Source organism: Folsomia candida, unplaced genomic scaffold (assembly GCF_002217175.1).
Source record: "Folsomia candida strain VU population unplaced genomic scaffold, ASM221717v1 Fcan01_Sc005, whole genome shotgun sequence".
Classification (NCBI taxonomy): domain Eukaryota; kingdom Metazoa; phylum Arthropoda; class Collembola; order Entomobryomorpha; family Isotomidae; genus Folsomia; species Folsomia candida.
Genome location: NW_019091197.1, coordinates 8,846,749 through 8,862,870, shown reverse-complemented (window position 1 = coordinate 8,862,870; position 16,122 = coordinate 8,846,749). Strand labels below are relative to the sequence as shown.

The 16,122-nt window shown below is 35.6% G+C and overlaps 2 protein-coding genes and 1 long non-coding RNA gene across 5 annotated transcripts; all 3 read right to left on the bottom strand.

Moving 5' to 3' along the window:
- Positions 1-83: 83 nt before the first annotated feature.
- On the bottom strand, positions 84-7,788 carry LOC118435665 (lazarillo protein-like). Of its 2 annotated transcripts, XR_004834953.1 has the most exons (8): positions 7,666-7,788; positions 6,174-6,234; positions 5,137-5,541; positions 2,066-2,151; positions 1,867-2,000; positions 1,670-1,800; positions 378-470; positions 84-310 (listed from the first exon to the last, which is right to left on the bottom strand). XR_004834953.1 is itself a non-coding variant. In XM_035852039.1 (5 exons), the coding sequence occupies exons 1-5, from the start codon at positions 2,195-2,197 to the stop codon at positions 174-176; spliced, it is 627 nt and encodes a 208-aa protein (XP_035707932.1). In that variant the 5' UTR covers positions 2,198-2,264; the 3' UTR covers positions 84-173. The 2 variants fall into 2 exon arrangements, 1 of the variants encoding a protein (XP_035707932.1); XM_035852039.1 differs by lacking the exons at positions 5,137-5,541; positions 6,174-6,234; positions 7,666-7,788 and having other exon boundaries at positions 2,066-2,264.
- A 396-nt stretch (positions 7,789-8,184) lies between these two features.
- LOC110850138 lies at positions 8,185-9,510 on the bottom strand. Its single transcript, XR_002547934.2, has 4 exons — positions 9,221-9,510; positions 9,096-9,142; positions 8,891-9,033; positions 8,185-8,811 (listed from the first exon to the last, which is right to left on the bottom strand). It is a non-coding gene; the product is annotated as an uncharacterized LOC110850138 (long non-coding RNA).
- A 1,343-nt stretch (positions 9,511-10,853) lies between these two features.
- Positions 10,854-15,857, bottom strand: LOC110849838. 2 transcript variants are annotated; one of them, XM_035852173.1, is made up of 5 exons: positions 14,799-15,857; positions 14,674-14,723; positions 13,615-14,251; positions 12,528-13,093; positions 10,854-12,170 (listed from the first exon to the last, which is right to left on the bottom strand). In XM_035852173.1, the coding sequence occupies exons 1-5, from the start codon at positions 15,743-15,745 to the stop codon at positions 11,761-11,763; spliced, it is 2,610 nt and encodes an 869-aa protein (XP_035708066.1). In that variant the 5' UTR covers positions 15,746-15,857; the 3' UTR covers positions 10,854-11,760. The 2 variants fall into 2 exon arrangements, with proteins under 2 accessions (XP_035708066.1, XP_021952988.2); XM_022097296.2 differs by having other exon boundaries at positions 14,704-14,723.
- Between the last annotated feature and the right edge of the window lie 265 nt (positions 15,858-16,122).

Below are 16,122 nucleotides of genomic sequence, written 5' to 3'. Positions count from 1 at the left end.
ATATTATTGAGATTAGGCAATGGCATACAGAAACAAATTGACGTTTAAATGAGCTTAACCATTTCCAAAGTTCGTAAATGACATTTTATTTAAGATTGTTCGTAACAAATGTAGAATATTATTTTTTATACTTCGTAAATATAATTATTCTCATATTAATGGAAACCCTGTCACTACAAAAAGTGACACCCACTTAAGTCTTGATCCCTTAACCAGGCAGAATTAATCCTTTGAGAATTCAATGCTTTTCGAATATTCTGTAAATTGCTCTGAGAAATCGTTGCCCCTCTGGAGAATATCCACAAGAACTCTGGAAATATACACATAGATCAAAATAAGTTCAAACTATTAAGTAAAACTAATTTTAAGAAACATACGGAAGTTCGAAATCCCAAAGTCATAACAGGTCCATTCTACCGCGTAGGAGGAATAATCCGTTGCTAACACGATGTAATTTATTGTAAGCGTTACTGAAAACCAGAAAATCAATTTGTATCAAAATTTGTCTAGCTTGGGTGCTCGTCCTGGGAAGTTGATCACTTGGTGTTTTGGTAACGGGATGGTGAAGAAATAGTCTTAGGAATTCTAACTTTTTGTATAATATTATGAACATATCTAACTACATATCCTGAAAATTTCATTGGTTTTCAATGGAAAACAAATTTCCTACACAATTTCAAAGTGAAGAACTCGCGAAAAGAGTTTTGCGTAAGTACCAGAATTTTTTTCTCAAAGTTGATGAGAATGCCTGACTACATTTCAATGAAGAAGGGTGTGGCCGTGCAAACATTGAGACATACATAAAAAAGTATGGCGAATCCGAAAATGCCAATCTGAAAAAAGCATCATGATCAGAAAACATCATTTCGGCCAAACGAAAATTAAAAACGATTGAATATTTTTTTAAAAAAGTATCCCTCCACGTCCTGGTGCGGCCGAGATATCTAAGATAAATACAAACTATTTATATCATATTAAGGCAGATATATTGGGGGTCAAAGAGTATGCAAAAAGCATACAGAAATTCAACATAGAATGGTAAACGCAACATTTCCCAATCTTCACAACAAAACTTGACCAACAAAATTGATCATTGCCGACGAGTCCTACGCCCATAAAAACACGATAGAAACCCCAGGAAGGCAATTTTCCAATGCCGAAAATCCTTCTCAAGTGAAGACAGAAGTAAAAATATAATCTTCTTTAAAATTTCTAAAGAAATATCGCGTTTAGTTACCATTGGATCATATGGGAATTTGATGTGAAAATACGAAAACTACCCGAGTTTCCCTCATCTTCGCCCGATCGAATGATTTTGAGCTCTATGCAAGAAGATACACTCCCAGTTTTAGGAAAAAGTTGATACTTTTTAAAAAATTCGGTTATCGTAGAAGAAAATTAGCAACAAAGTTGAAAATCCTTCCGGAAAAACACAAATGGCGGAGGTGAATAAAAAACTTAAATACGAGATGGACGATGGATTTAAATCTTATTTGCTGGCGGATATGAAATGCTAGATCTGTTTGTAATATTCTTCAAAAATTTGCGATTTTTAGAATCGTTTTATGACCACTTGTAGGCCAAAATACCAAGTGATCAACTTCCCAGGACGAGCACCCTATTTAAAAGTAAGATTGATGCACGGATATGTAATGCGTAAGTTATATACCTCCCGCCGGAGAATTAATTCCAATATTTGGCAAATTTCCTGAAAAGAGGTGATTATCCGACGTAAAAACGGCAGAGCCATCAGTACTAAAGAATTTTACAGTGCCAGGAACTGATATTATATTTCCGGTCCTGAAAATTAGAATTGTTGAATATTCTATTTTTTAATAACAAATTTTTTATCAAAAGTCTACTTACATTCGTTCCGTCATTCTTGTTACACCATCCCAAGTCCCATCCGCACGTGGTGGGTAATATTCTCCAAGTTGACAGGAGAAGAATAATTGCACGGTGGACGCATAGGTTTGATAGAGATACCAGGTTCCAGAATACTGGACCAATTGAGGACACATTTATTACTTTGACTTTTGAAATGAAAATTAGACATTATTCGTACCCTCGTAATATTGATGTTTGGCAGGGACGTTGGTGTTGGACAAGGGCCAGGGAAAAATAGTTGAGATTTCACATCAACGAAGAATACTAGGAAAATGTAAAGTAATTTTGCGTTTTTAAAAAAATACGTCATTTTATAGCGTATTCGTACAGTGGGAGAAATAGGCGAGTGAACTCTTAATTTAAAGAAATGAGCGGAACCCAATCCTCTCATGAACCAAGAATAAGATGCAATGACCCTAAAACTTTCTGAGAAAGGTCGACAGCATAGAAATTTACAATAGTCGAGTATAAATTTAGAAATCGCAGAAAAGCAGAATCCTATACACCCCTATTGCTCTACATTTACAATGGTCTGAATGTACAAGGTGTAATGAATTATCCAGTGTTGCTTAATTACTTGAGTATGTAATTAATTACTAATTACCATTTGGTACCCAATGAGAGCAAGTAATTAATTACTCAATTACTAATTACATCAGTCGGGTAATTAATTACAATTACAATTACTTGAGCAATTAGTAATTAATTACTCAATTACAAATTAATTACAATTTTTATTTAATCATGGAGGTAAACGTATTAAAGAATTGTAATTAACGATTAAAATTTAAATCAATTTATATTCATACAGTTCAAATTACTAAATTAGTAAAATATGCTACATTTTTGTAACAAAAAATGAATAATTGACCCTGGGAACCCAGTAAATAACAATCTTATGAAACTGGTATTAAATCATTACTGGGCGGAGTACATAAATACATGAAATATGACTCTACCGGCATGGTAGTAACTGCCATTACCGTTTAGTAACGTTATGGTAATGAAAAGTTTATCACTCAGAGACAAACTACTACTGGTCTGTTAGGAAATTAATAACAAATCAATTCTATAGTACGCATATATAACGACTATCGGATTTTTTACAATGAACAAAATTAAGCGGTAGTCTTATAGATCTCGCAAATTAAGATTTTACACAATAAGTATTAAAATTTTAATTTGTCGGGAGTAATTAATAACTTGGGTAATTAATTACTTTGAAACACCATTGAAGCAAAGTAATTAATTACTAATTACAATTACATTGCCACGAAGTAATTAAATTCAATTACGAATTACTTTCCGACTTTTTCTTGTAATTAACTAAGTAATTAATTACTTTTGTAATTAATTACTACAACACTGGAATTATCCCTGCAATGTTAAATATTCGGCTGAAATGAATTTTTCTAAGAATTTATTTTTTACAAGCAAAACAAGAGAATCAGTGTTGCGAAGGTTTTGGACGGGAAATATACAACTCTGAAGAGAATACTGTAAAGGAACTTGTTTCAAAATCCCTCAACAAAAAAAAACCTTAAATCAACCCCAAAACCCATCAAAGTTCGATAGAATCAGTAAAATTTTATACAATAGACTGAAAACCCGGTGGAATTAATAGGCCAAATCGTACAACTGAAATTGTCATCGGATCAAATTAAAGTTGTAACAATTATTTATTATCTTTCCTGTTTCACCGTAAATTTTACTCAAATCACACACGTTTTCTCGCTGAGTGATAAGCACATACAAAATTGTATCTGAGTCAGTACCTTTAGCTTACAGAATTACATCATCTGCATAGTATTTTATGAAAAATAAATTCAGCCAAGTTGTTAGCATTTAAACTGGAAAACACGCCCAAAAATGGCTGCTTCCCTGAGACGTGAAATAATACCATGTGGTAAAGAAATACAACAGTTTGATACAGCTTGGTATTGATTTTCACGATATTTATTTGGTACTCAATTACAACTCAACAAAGTACATACATATTTCAAAAGGTGGAAATAAAGGAAATTACAAAATTATAAAATGTCCTCACGGAATGCTGCAGATGAGTTGAGGTCACCGGATCCAAAACCGCATGTAATTTCAAAAAATAAATCGTGTAAACAATTCACAACTGGGGGACTTTTTCTACATATTAATTTAATTCGTCAATTTAAAATTTCCTTACCTAGTGCAAACTCGATGTGGCTGGCAAATTCGTTGGCAAATTCGATGATGTCGCTAAAAATAAATATTTTAAATTACATATATGTAAAAATATATCGTCAATATTTTAAGATTTTAATCAAGAAAAAATGCACTTAACTGATGATAAGGAAGTTCACAGCTTCCGGTCCCTCAAGAAATTCTTCGTCACAATTAAGAGTCGAGGAACTTAATCATAAAGATAAAAAAAACAATATTAATTTATAAACCGGAAGGCAAAAGAACGGCAAAATACATTTAGGCTTACCCGTTAATATGGAAGTGTCAAAATTTTCATCGGAATAAATTATTTATTCTCCCTCAAATAATTCCGCAAACTAACTTGAAGAACTTGTCCAAAAGAACGATTTCCAAACTGCAAGTGAGTAGTTTGCAAATCCCGCGTACGTGTTTATGCCGGACATGTCTGAGACTGGGTAAATGTGGTATAAAATCGGTCCAAATCGATATTGTTATTTTACCTCACTAGTATTACAAGTTAGTACCCTCAATGTAGAAACATGGGGTATTAATTTTCTGCAATATTTTAATACCACATTGTGACTTGTGAATAATACCAGCACACTGGTATTATTCACAAGTCACAGTTAATAATACCAGTGTGCTGGTATTGAAATCTTCTGAAGATCAATACCCAGTTTCTAAGAGTGATGCTGTATGAACCTAATTGTTAAACCTTAGTAGAGTTTCATATATTTGTACATGATTTGGTAATAACTTCTTATCGGATTGGTAAAAGTTTGAGGAGGTTGTTTTGTTGCTTTTATCGCATATTTATAGCCAAGTCTCAACTAGTGATTACAATCTAAAAATATTTAGCATTAGATTTCGCGGGAAATCTTGAAAACTCAATGTTAAAATATCTGAAACCACTAGTCTCACTTAACCAGCCCTTTTATAGAGTTGAGTTTATACATACAAAGACACCATTATCTTCGACACGAGTCAAAAGGTTAAGGCTATTACCAGAGCATGGTTATAAAATATGCAACGACTGAAATTATTATAGAAGTAGTATTTCTTACGTACGTCTGCTTCGTTAGGATACACGGAGAATAGTTCCAGGTTCAGCGATGTCACTTGCGTCCCTAGAGTTTTGATAATGTGTAAAAATTCCTCCGAGTCTGGTCCCCCACCCAGGAAGAATTCGGTACTCATGTGTCTCACTTTACCCCGGCACTGTTCAGCGAAATGTTTAAACTGCGGGAGAAACTGGGGAAATTGTTCATCGCGTTTCCAACATAACTCGATCCGTTTGTAGTAATTTGATCGGACGTGCATCACATTTAAATAACTTTTGCTACATTCAGCCGACAAGGTGACCATGACGCGGGCGCGGAGATGAATTCTGGCTGCATCTTCCCATCCTGAGTTGACCTGGGTGCACACGATCAGGTTGGTCGTTGGCAAAAAGGAGGTCACATTTCGTAAAATCTATCGTAAAAATTTGGCAATTTTGAAGAAAATTGCCACCAAGACAACTATTGAGTAAAAGTTACCCAATAAAAGTTAAAATTTATCCAACTTTGGAAGATCTTTGCTCAACCTTGAGTAAATTTTACCTTTGTTAGGATAGATTTTACTCAATAGTTGTGTTAGCGGCAATTTTACTTAACTTTATTTATTTATAGTGCGTAGTACGATAAATGTATTGAGCTTCAATGAACACTAGGAAAGTTGGCAATTATTGTTTAAATTCATTACCGTGAGAGAGACATTGCATTTTCGTGGTAGTGAATTTTAAATACTGGGAACAATAATTTTTACCGCTTTGTTGATGCCAGTACTAATAAGACTACCCTCTATAAAATTGGGTTAATATTATAACTCAAAATTAACGTATGTCACTCAACAGCCGTGATTACAAGTAAATTTGACGTCGACTGGTTATAAACTTTTACCAGTGGTGATAAATTTATAACCACGGCGGTAAAGTAATATACATACGTTTACTTTCTGGATTATGATCGCAGTCCGATTTTGTAGAATGCAAAGGTGATCTCGGTGAGACGGGAAAATTAAAACAAAAAATTATTTAGCGGGAAATTTATTTAGAAATTACAAACCTCAGGTAGGAGTGCGACCGTGTGGGTGTTTGTGACGGGTTGAATATCCATAATTTTTTCGCTATACGATTCATGGAAGAAGAAGAAAAAATTATGCATGTAAATATGTCACTAAAATGTTACTAACTTTAATAATGGAGGTCTGTCTCCTCGCGTAGATAATTCTGGCCACGCTAATATCAACCGGTCGCAAATTTAATTAGATAATCAATATGTGCCAATGTTCAGGTTGAACGAAGATGGACGCCTAGTGGTATCCAATACATAGGTGAGAAAACGCGCGATGGGGTCCTAGGTGAAATTGCATAAAACAATTTTACATGACACACATATTGCAGAATTTTTATTGCATAAGCAGCACTTCACGTACGAGGTGGAGCAATTATGCTAAGCAGCATTATGCAATCTTGCTGTTTACAGAAAAGGAAAGTATGCAAATTGGCATTAGGCAAAAAAGGTATTATGCAAAAAAAATTATGCAATTTCACCGGGGACGGGGAGATGGGAGTGCATTTTTCAAGGGTCATTAGGTTGGTGATCGAGTGGCACTATTAATTGAGAATAAGATAATTAAGCGTGATGGAATTTCTGCCCAACAAAACACGTGCCCACCTTATTCACACTGCGAGCGGGCTGAAATTGAGATAATACTCACCACTCGGAAATATTTCGAAAATCGAAAATTTTAGAGAAACCGCTGGCACATGGCTCTCTATTTCAGGTTGACTTTACTTGTTTACGATATTTATTTATACGTGGGTAGATACCCATGCTGCTGGGCAACTCTGTGGCTCATTCTGACATAAACTTGGTAGTATCGTACCCAAGCCCTTCTAAGGGATTCGTCCTTTAAGAATATGTCAAAAGGGTAAGATATCGAAAATTTGTGTATAGAAGATATTTTTCTACGAATTTTTTCTAAATTAAATATGCCAAAAAGTTTCAAAATTTGACCCCTGAATAAAATGTTAAGGGTGAAAAAAGCTTTATAGGAAAATTAATTTTCCATTAATGTTTTCTACGTTTTGGCAAAGTTTCAAATTATTTTTGTGATATCTCACCGACCCTTTTTTGCTGTAATCCCTCTACACATAGAACAACTATCCTTCGTGGTCTTCCATAGAGAGTCGCATTTTCCAGGGGGATTGGATCTTCTTATTTTTAAACAACACTGACAAGTTATGATTTTCTGATATCAAACCTACCCCACAAAAAATTACCAACCTCAAGGAATCTTTTCTTTGTGAGTCTTATTACTATTAAACTGATACAACTCATTAACATGTTTGGAACATCTCCAAACAATTTCTTTAGGTTAAATATGTAGATTACCTTGATATAAATGCGACTTGCTATGTATTTGTAACTTACAAATTGTAACTATGCAAAATTGTTGTCTCACTAATTACGCCAGATTTTATTTACTAAATATGTATGGGAAACCTAACGGGATAATTGATTACACGAGTGTATTTATTAGTTAATTCCATACCTTTTATATTTCGGGAAATTCTCGTTAGGACATCTGAAAATCCACCAGACGAGATAAAAAATTCGACGAAAGTAAACGTTTATTTTAACGAAACGGATTTAGTTGCTTGCTCGATTAGAGACGAATGGCTACTAACCAACAAATATTTAGTTTCTACATATATTTTGTTTTTAGGCTTCTGTGAATTCTGATTTGTGGAAGGGTAAGGAAAAGTCTAGTTTTAAAATAAAACACCTTTTTTTTAGAAAAGGTTGCTTCTTGTTGGAAAGCATAGGCCGTGAATAAAGTTTTGTTATTTAAATTTATGTAGCCTGACACATTGTATTTCAGCTTGTGTTTCTACACACAATTGGCATTGTGGTCACGCATGGGTCAAAATTCGGTTAAACTTGAGTATTCATATTACCCCTAAAAGATATAAAATTGTATGGTAGTGAATGCATCCACTTATTTAACATTATTTAAATAATGCTATTTGTGTAAATTATCCCAAAAGTAGACATATGAGAAACGATGAGATTGAGTTTATCAGACAAGCCAATCGGAAAAATGATTTATTTAATCAGAAATAATCTCTATTAATTACAAATGACAAGTTTTTTGAAATTTTATCACGTGCTTATTTTTATTTTTCATAAAATTTCGGCTGCTTTCCCATAATCTATGTCTACAAACGTGAGAAGACGTCCTCATCATGGCGACAAGGAGGATAATCACTGAAAATCCAAGCATAATTTAACGAACAGGAAAAAAAATTCAAAACCTTGGACACATCTATATTTTATATTTAAGCATTACACTTTTCACAGCGGAAAAAACTTATCTCGACCCCAATTAACTCACAAGTTTAGAGAAATGATCAAATCAAATTGTTGTTGAGATCTCAAAATACAATTTCTACTTGCATTTAGTATTGCGTCTAACTTGACTCAAATTAGTCACTCGTTCAGCAGGCCAGAGGGCATCAAAATGGCGTGGATAATTTGTCTCATTCAGTAGAATTGCTCCGGATCCGGACAAATATTTTGGCCCCAAGCTGGTGTTGCAAACGAATTGAAAATTATTTCTGATGTATGTATTTGTTGAGACAATCGTTAATTCGAAGGTCACATCATGAGTGTTGACCCCACTACCCCGGTGGGCATGCTGTTGATAAAATGAAATTTTAATTATTTACTTATCGTACTATTGAGCTGGATGAATGATAATTTCAAATTTTGAGCACCTCGGTTCCCCCAGTGACAACGAATTCACAGTCGTTCGTCCTCTTAAAATTTATGAGCCACTCGATAGTATCGGAACGAATGCCTTGCAAACTTGTACAATGCTTGTTATTTCTATTAGCATCATAGCAGTTGAGTTTAATTCCTGAAAAATAATACGCTTAATGAGAAACGTTTCTATGCGGTAGAGATTTACGAAAATTGTACCCCATTCTTTAAGCTTATTCACCGCGTCGTCATGCGATAAGAGGTCTCTGTTAGAGTAAAACAAGACTTAAAATAAGTAGACTTTTTTGCTGTTTAATGTTCTATTTATTTAAAAATTAAATTACCCCTGTCCAATGGTTAGGAGGAATACGAAAAAGAGGACAAATTTATGCTAAATGATGACAAAAAATACGTAGTCGTCGTTACGTATTTTTATGAAAGATATGTGAGAAAATTGGATGCACAGTTTTAGATATTCGGAATGGCTTAAGATTCACAAGTCGGAGTGCTTTTATACCCGTTTGGTTAATTTTTTTAAGGTGTGCGTAGTAAAGGCATGCATAGGCAAATTATGTATATCGTCGTACTAATTCCGAAAAGATATAAGTGCACGCTATGCTTAATTCCGAAACAACATAAGTGCACTCGATGCTTAATTCCGAAATGACATAAGTGCATAGTAAAAATTAGTTTTTACTGTGCACTTATGTCATTTCGGAATTAAGCATGGCGTGCACTTATGTTGTTTCGGAATTAAGCATCGAGTGCACTTACGTTGTTTAGGAATTTACCATTGAGTGCACTTATGTCTTTTCGGAATTAGTACGACGATATGGCATATCTACACTGCTGCAAAATTAAGAGGATTTTATTAGCAGGCATTTCCCACTTGTAGTGGACTTTGTTACGTACATGAAATGCCTCGGGTGGATGAGACGAGAAGACCAAATCACTCGTAAACCCATGACACATGGATAAAAAGAAACAAATCCACCTGTAATAGTTTTAGTCAATGACGCATTATTTTTTTCCCCTCTCGTCTAGCCGCCCTTTACCTGGAAAATCAATCATTGATCTTAACCTTGAATAAAATTCGTTTACATAACTTTTATAGTTACGAATATGTTTAATCGGGTCGTGGAAAGAGTTATTTGACAAGATATCATATCAATTGTGTAAATAGGATAGCTAGAAATTTCCAAGTATGACCTGAGTGGATGGAGATGGTGCAAAAAAAATGACAAAAAAGTTATGACTGAATTTGGGATTATGTATGTGCATTGAGCACGGAAATCCTACATGTATAAATAAATAGGCAAGATTATGTGGTCCATAAATACGTAATATGGATGGGCTCATGGTCTGCAGGCAATGCCAAGCATGCCGAAATCGTTCACAATGTAATCGAGAAACTTTCGCTGCAAAATATTCGCGGCGTCAATTTTTTTAATAAATGCATCATTTCTAACTGATTGTGACATTGTACGTGTGCTTTATGTGTAAATAATTAAAGTACGTGCAATGTTTGGTATTGTAATTAATAAAGTGCCATATTATTTGTATACGCCGAAACAATTTTAGGCCTTCTATTAAGTTGAGACTAATTAGGAAAGACTTAGATTTATTGTACTCAATTTCGTAAGCAGTCAGAAGTATCCTACAAATTCTTAAGGGAAGAAAGGGAGATTTGATGAATTTTGGCGACATGCTAAAAAATCAAAATATCACGACAAAATATAGTTTTGAAGAACTGGCGAAATATTTATATTCGTGAAGTTTTCACGAATATAAGTTTTCGCCGAAAAGTCTAAAATATTTTCTAAAATTGCAAACATTTTTTACATTTTTAATAACCACTAGTACTGGTAAGTAACCCTACAAAATTGGGGGGTCGGCGTGCTCGAAATGAAAAAGTCATAAATAAATAAACACCGTAGTATGATTATTGACCGACATGAAAATATTTCAAAAATTCCGTCTTGAACTACCAACTTTATATTTATTAGAGAATAACGCAGGACATAAAAATTCAAATGCATACAGATATTTGACTTTTATCGTACAGATATATGCATGATAAAAGTTGTCCAACCTCATACATCTCTAAAACGTTTGGTTTCGACTTGGCAAACGATATGAAAATGGGAGAAAATAAAATTGCGTATAATTCCATATATGGATTATTTACTGCATGAGTACAGCAAGGGTGAGAACTGGTCCATATCATTTCTTGGCTTGCATATTTACCGGAAGCTGCAGACCATGCGATGAACACTTAGTTAGTACATTATTTTAGTGCAGGATGATAAAAGCTTGTCTTCTTCATTTAAGCAAGCCTCCCCCGAGGTTTTTTTGGAAGTGGTTTATTCACACTGAATATTAAAAGAGTTACGATTAGTGCCCAGGATTTGGTTACTAAATTTCTTCTTTCTATGTACACATAGAAACTAACTTAACTAATTATTTTAATATACATATTAAAATAATTAGTTACGTGCCTTGCAGAGATATAGCTATAATCGTTTAAGGGTGTGTAAACCAATTTGTAATGAATTGATCTCTATTGACACTTGCATACGGGACTAACAACAATAAAAACAACAAGTGCGTTCAAATCAAAACTATCAAGCTCTACTTATCAGTAGAGCTTGGACTCGAGCTGTACTGATTATTTTTTCATATTCACGTAGAACCTGATTGATTTCAGAGTTGAATTGAGTGCGAAAGTGGTCATGGATTATTTGTGACTCGTGTTCGAGGCGACCTTGGAATTTGGGAAGGACAGTGGACTCGCACGTTTTGTGAGTTTGAATGAGTTTTTCGATAGTGACATTTTTTAGATCGTTGCCCAAACCAAGGATCATAAGACTGTGGTATTCTTGGATTAAATTTTGGCATATGCAAAATCAATTTCCCTCATTGTAGCGGAATTTTGGCGTCGCACTGCTGTGTTTTCCGTGCTCATTAACTCTTTAATCTTGGTTTCAGCCTCTCTCTGAAATTCGGCATCTCTTCCTCCTACACTTTGGGCAACATTTAGCAAAAAGCTGTTCTCTGCAGAATTCAATATGTCATCCAAGTCTTGTTCGAGGAGGGTTTGTCGCGTTTTCTCTACCAAAATTGACTTATACTGTGCGAAGTGGGTATCCACGATTTGATTCAGAATGGCGTTCTTGGATGCCTCATTTGTGGCAAAACTTTCTTCAAATAAAGATTCTAAATTCGACAAAAGTATGGCACGATATGGTTGGACCAACACTAGATTTTTACGCCTGTTCCCTTCCGCCATGAACTCTGATAAAAAGTGTATGTTGATTATAACAAATTATTAGCGTACGACTCATCAGGAAAATCGTCAAGATCAATACATTTCTAATCGTTTCGTAGCTTTGAGAATTTATTCTTAAATTCTGGACGACGAATTTGCACTAGGTCTAATTTTTCCTAAGCTTTCTTAAACTTGCGACCTCTTCTTCAAACACTGTGAAATCTGGAGTGCATGTTTAAAGACAATTTGGGAACAACTTGCTTCAGAAACTTGCAGTCCAGAAGTTTTAAATAAATTTCCAGAGCCGAGAAACGATTACAAATTCGGTTATTTTGACGATGAGTAGAAACTACGTTAGAAATTATCCACATAAATATGCATACCTGTCACAGCTTCACTCCGAAACTTGTCGCAAGTCAGCTTGAATTCATGGCTTGGGATGTACTCGCATGATTTTTGTAACAATTCCAATTTCTCCTTGGCCTGGTTGCTGCATTTTGTAACGCACAAATGCAACCTGGCTTCCTCCATGGCTCGATAAAGCGACTTTGGTTGTGGGATCGTTTCCCACAACCGTCGTTTCCCACAACCGTTGAAAACTTGGATGTATTTTTCAAAATAAGTTGCCAGGCCGGGCCCGTCAATGATATTGTTCCCGATTTTGATTGGTTTTAGGTCATCGTATGAAATCAAATTGTCCACAAAGATGCGCAAGTTTTCACGAAATGCTTTACTAAGAGTATTCAAAGCTCCGGAAAAGTTATGCTCGTTTGCAGCCTCGCCCGGATTGGGCATGAGAAAGCAGGAAATATCTTCAAAACATGTGGTCAGCGTTTGCCTCACACTTTTAATTTCCGATGGCATGTTGGGAGTTACGGCCAGTTGCTCCTCTAGAAACTTGGAACCACCAAGCGGCCCGTAAGTGCAATGGTTAGGATAACCCCAGTCCCTACGATGGCCAATTTTATTGTATTTAATGAAATTTTCTGGTAATGAATAGATATTTTGTACTCGATAACTGAGGATTAGTACCTTACAATGTTGGTCTCGCAACACAAGTTCGCAGATTTTAAGCAACTAAACTAGTGTCAATAGATCATGAGTGTAATTAATATGAAATTTGTGAAGACGTGATCTGGCAGATCAGATCTGCCAATGGTCACGTTTGGCAGAGATATTAGCATCCAGAGAGGAGAAAACGCACAGTAAATTCGGAAAGTTTAAAATTCGTCGAGTTTAGAGCTCGTTTTTTCCTCTTCGACTGCAAATATGTATCTCCGTCAAACCTGCAAATTGCGATTGGCAAATTGCGATTAATTAAATTGACACTGATTGACACTAAAAACTCTGTGAGCTGAGAGACCTTCATTGTCAGACGTAAATTAGTATTAAATATTATTTTGAAAACAGTATTTTCTAGTCATTGATAGACATCTATCACTCGAAAGCACACATAAATATGTATAATACCGTATGAGAAAGATGAGTTTTTGAAAGACACTCGTCGCAGTGGGATCCTCTTCTAGATAAAGCATTCCAAATTCGACAAAATTGTGAAGTATTTTCAACGCGTCTTCCTGTATGTTGGAGAATAAGTTGTAGATCAGGCAGGAAGAGGTGAGGAGGCTGAGACCGACAATCATGACCCAGTCTCTTTTGTTCGGGAAGGCGCCAAATATTCCCTTGGTGTCCATCAGCATCACGGCAATTTTAGTACGGTCCGATTTCGTAATGATGAATGGTTTCGACCATAACCATAAACCCACAGTGTCAGGTTCACTGCCATTTCTGAAATGAAATCCGCTCAAGCTATTCATCTGGTCGAGATGGTCCCAGTAATCCGTTTGTCCTCGTGATAAACATTCCAGCACGTTTAGAATGACGGTGAGGAGGAATGATTTACCTCGACGAGATGCACCGGCGATGGAGATGAGGCAGATGGGGGTATTTCCTACCTGACGGAGGATCACCTCTAGATTATTTCTGTTCAGGATGAGTTGGGACCGTTGATTGCGAAAGCGTCTAAAGTTGACGATTTGGACAGGCTCCCCTCGGATGGTTGATGCAATAATTTTAGCATCGATCTGACTACGTTCGGAAGACATATCTATAAAAATAAATACTGATTCTTACAAGTATGTTTTCTTAGAAGGATATAGACAACGATTTGTAGCGATTCAAGCTGGAAGTAAGAACACACATTGAATAAGGGTTCTAAATATGGCAAAAATGGAAGGTATGGTAAAACCGGTTTTGGGTTTTGAAAATTTTCTTAAACCGGTCATCCGATAAACCCGTTTTCACTTTTTCAAAATCAAATTTCTTAAACAAAAACCAGGTCTAATTTACATTACAACAAATCCTTTTCAAGCTGTTAATGAGATTCGGAATGTTTTTATCGGAAATGCCGCACAAACATGAGTTCTAGAAAGAAACCGGGGTTTCCAGCCCTAGTTACTTGCGTTTAAGATCAAGCGGACAAAAAAATTTCCAGAGTGGATCACGAGTATAAACTGAGTCTGCATATACCAATTATGTCCAGAATTAAACTTTCCTTACTTCTGGTGTCGCCTGAGAAGCTGTAACATTTTATTAGAAGCCAATGAATTAGATGTTAATAAAATATAACTGGTGGGTGGGTTAGAAATCCTTACTTTGAATCCATTTCATTTAAGAAGGTCATGACCTGCTTTATATTCTGCAGCCTTTCTGTAACCCCTCGTTTAGTTAAATTTATGATTATTTGAGCACCGCCTGGAAAATTAGGATAATTAGGAACTAATTTTTCTTCCTTATCGTTCACGAGGCGATCAAAAAGGTTTTTTCTTTTGCGGGATGAAATCGGCTCGATAACCTCCCAGATCACGAGCCCCAGAGAATACAAGTCAACCTGAGAGCCATAGTTGTTCGTGAAGACTTCTGGCGCCATGTAGTCTTGTGTCCCCACCCCACTTGTTAAATTATTGGTTCTGCTGCTGACGGAATGAATGTTTCGACAATGCCCAAAATCGCCAATTTTTACCGGAAGTACGAATCCAGCCTTAGAGAACATAACATTTTCTGGTTTAAAGTCTCGGTGAATAATTTGTTTGTCGTGCAAATAGTCCAAACCAGAAACAAGATTCTGTACGATCGTAAGTTGAACTCTATTAAGACTTCGGCTATTATTCGAATCAGGAGAATTTAGCCACTTTCGTAAGTTCTCGCCGCATAGTTCCATTTGGATTTGAATTACAGAAATTTCTCCTTCCCGCTTTGCTTTGCCGAGAAATGTATCTTTTAGTGCTTTTTGTTCCTCGTTTTGTAATATTGAATCCGGGAATATGTTTTCCAGTTCGAGCATGGAAAATTTACGGTCAATAACCGAAAACACTTTCACAATGTTGCGATGTGCTAGTGTACGGGAAATGGCACACTCGCGAGAAATATTTGCTAGCTGCTTGGAATCATTAGGATCGGTGGATGGGAATAAAAACTTTACTGCGGTGGCAGTCGAAAATGAATCCAAGGCTTTTATGACTATGCCGAACGAGCCGTTACCCAGGCAGGTTTCGTAAATCAAGGGTGACTCAAAAGTAGACTGTTTAGATGAAGAGGCCATTTTACGATTCAGGACAACTGGAGAAATTAATTTGAAAATTACGGAGGTGAGTAATTTTATTCTGTCAGCAAAGTTAACTGCGCAATTTTATTTATTGTCGGTTTGTTGCCTACGTGGCAAGTACATATACCAGATAAATCTAACCGTCCTGCCAACGTTATAAACAGGGCAACAAGTAAACCCCAGAGATAAGATAGTGAATAATCTAAAGTGGGAAGCAAACTCACAATCAACTCATTGAACAATTATTTCTGCAAGTGTTAGATATACGTATATGCAAATGCAATCATATTTACCTGGGCCGATAAATTTATTCGTACAAATAAATTCCATCACGGAATTTCCATGTGTATCAAGAAACACGATATTTTAAGAAT

Excerpts from the sequence above, each read along its gene's own strand:
- LOC118435665 (XM_035852039.1), bottom strand. The coding sequence starts at position 2,197 with ATGACGTATTTTTTTAAAAACGCAAAATTACTTTACATTTTCCTAGTA. Across the intron at positions 2,001-2,065 it reads CAAACATCAATATTACGAGG|TATTCTGGAACCTGGTATCT; the intron begins GTACGAATAATG and ends CAATTGGTCCAG. Across the intron at positions 311-377 it reads CTTTGGGATTTCGAACTTCC|AGTTCTTGTGGATATTCTCC; the intron begins GTATGTTTCTTA and ends GTATATTTCCAG.
- LOC110849838 (XM_035852173.1), bottom strand. The coding sequence starts at position 15,745 with ATGGCCTCTTCATCTAAACAGTCTACTTTTGAGTCACCCTTGATTTAC. Across the intron at positions 13,094-13,614 it reads AAACTCATCTTTCTCATACG|GGACTGGGGTTATCCTAACC; the intron begins GTATTATACATA and ends TGGCCATCGTAG. Across the intron at positions 12,171-12,527 it reads TCGGAGTGAAGCTGTGACAG|AGTTCATGGCGGAAGGGAAC; the intron begins GTATGCATATTT and ends ACTTTTTATCAG.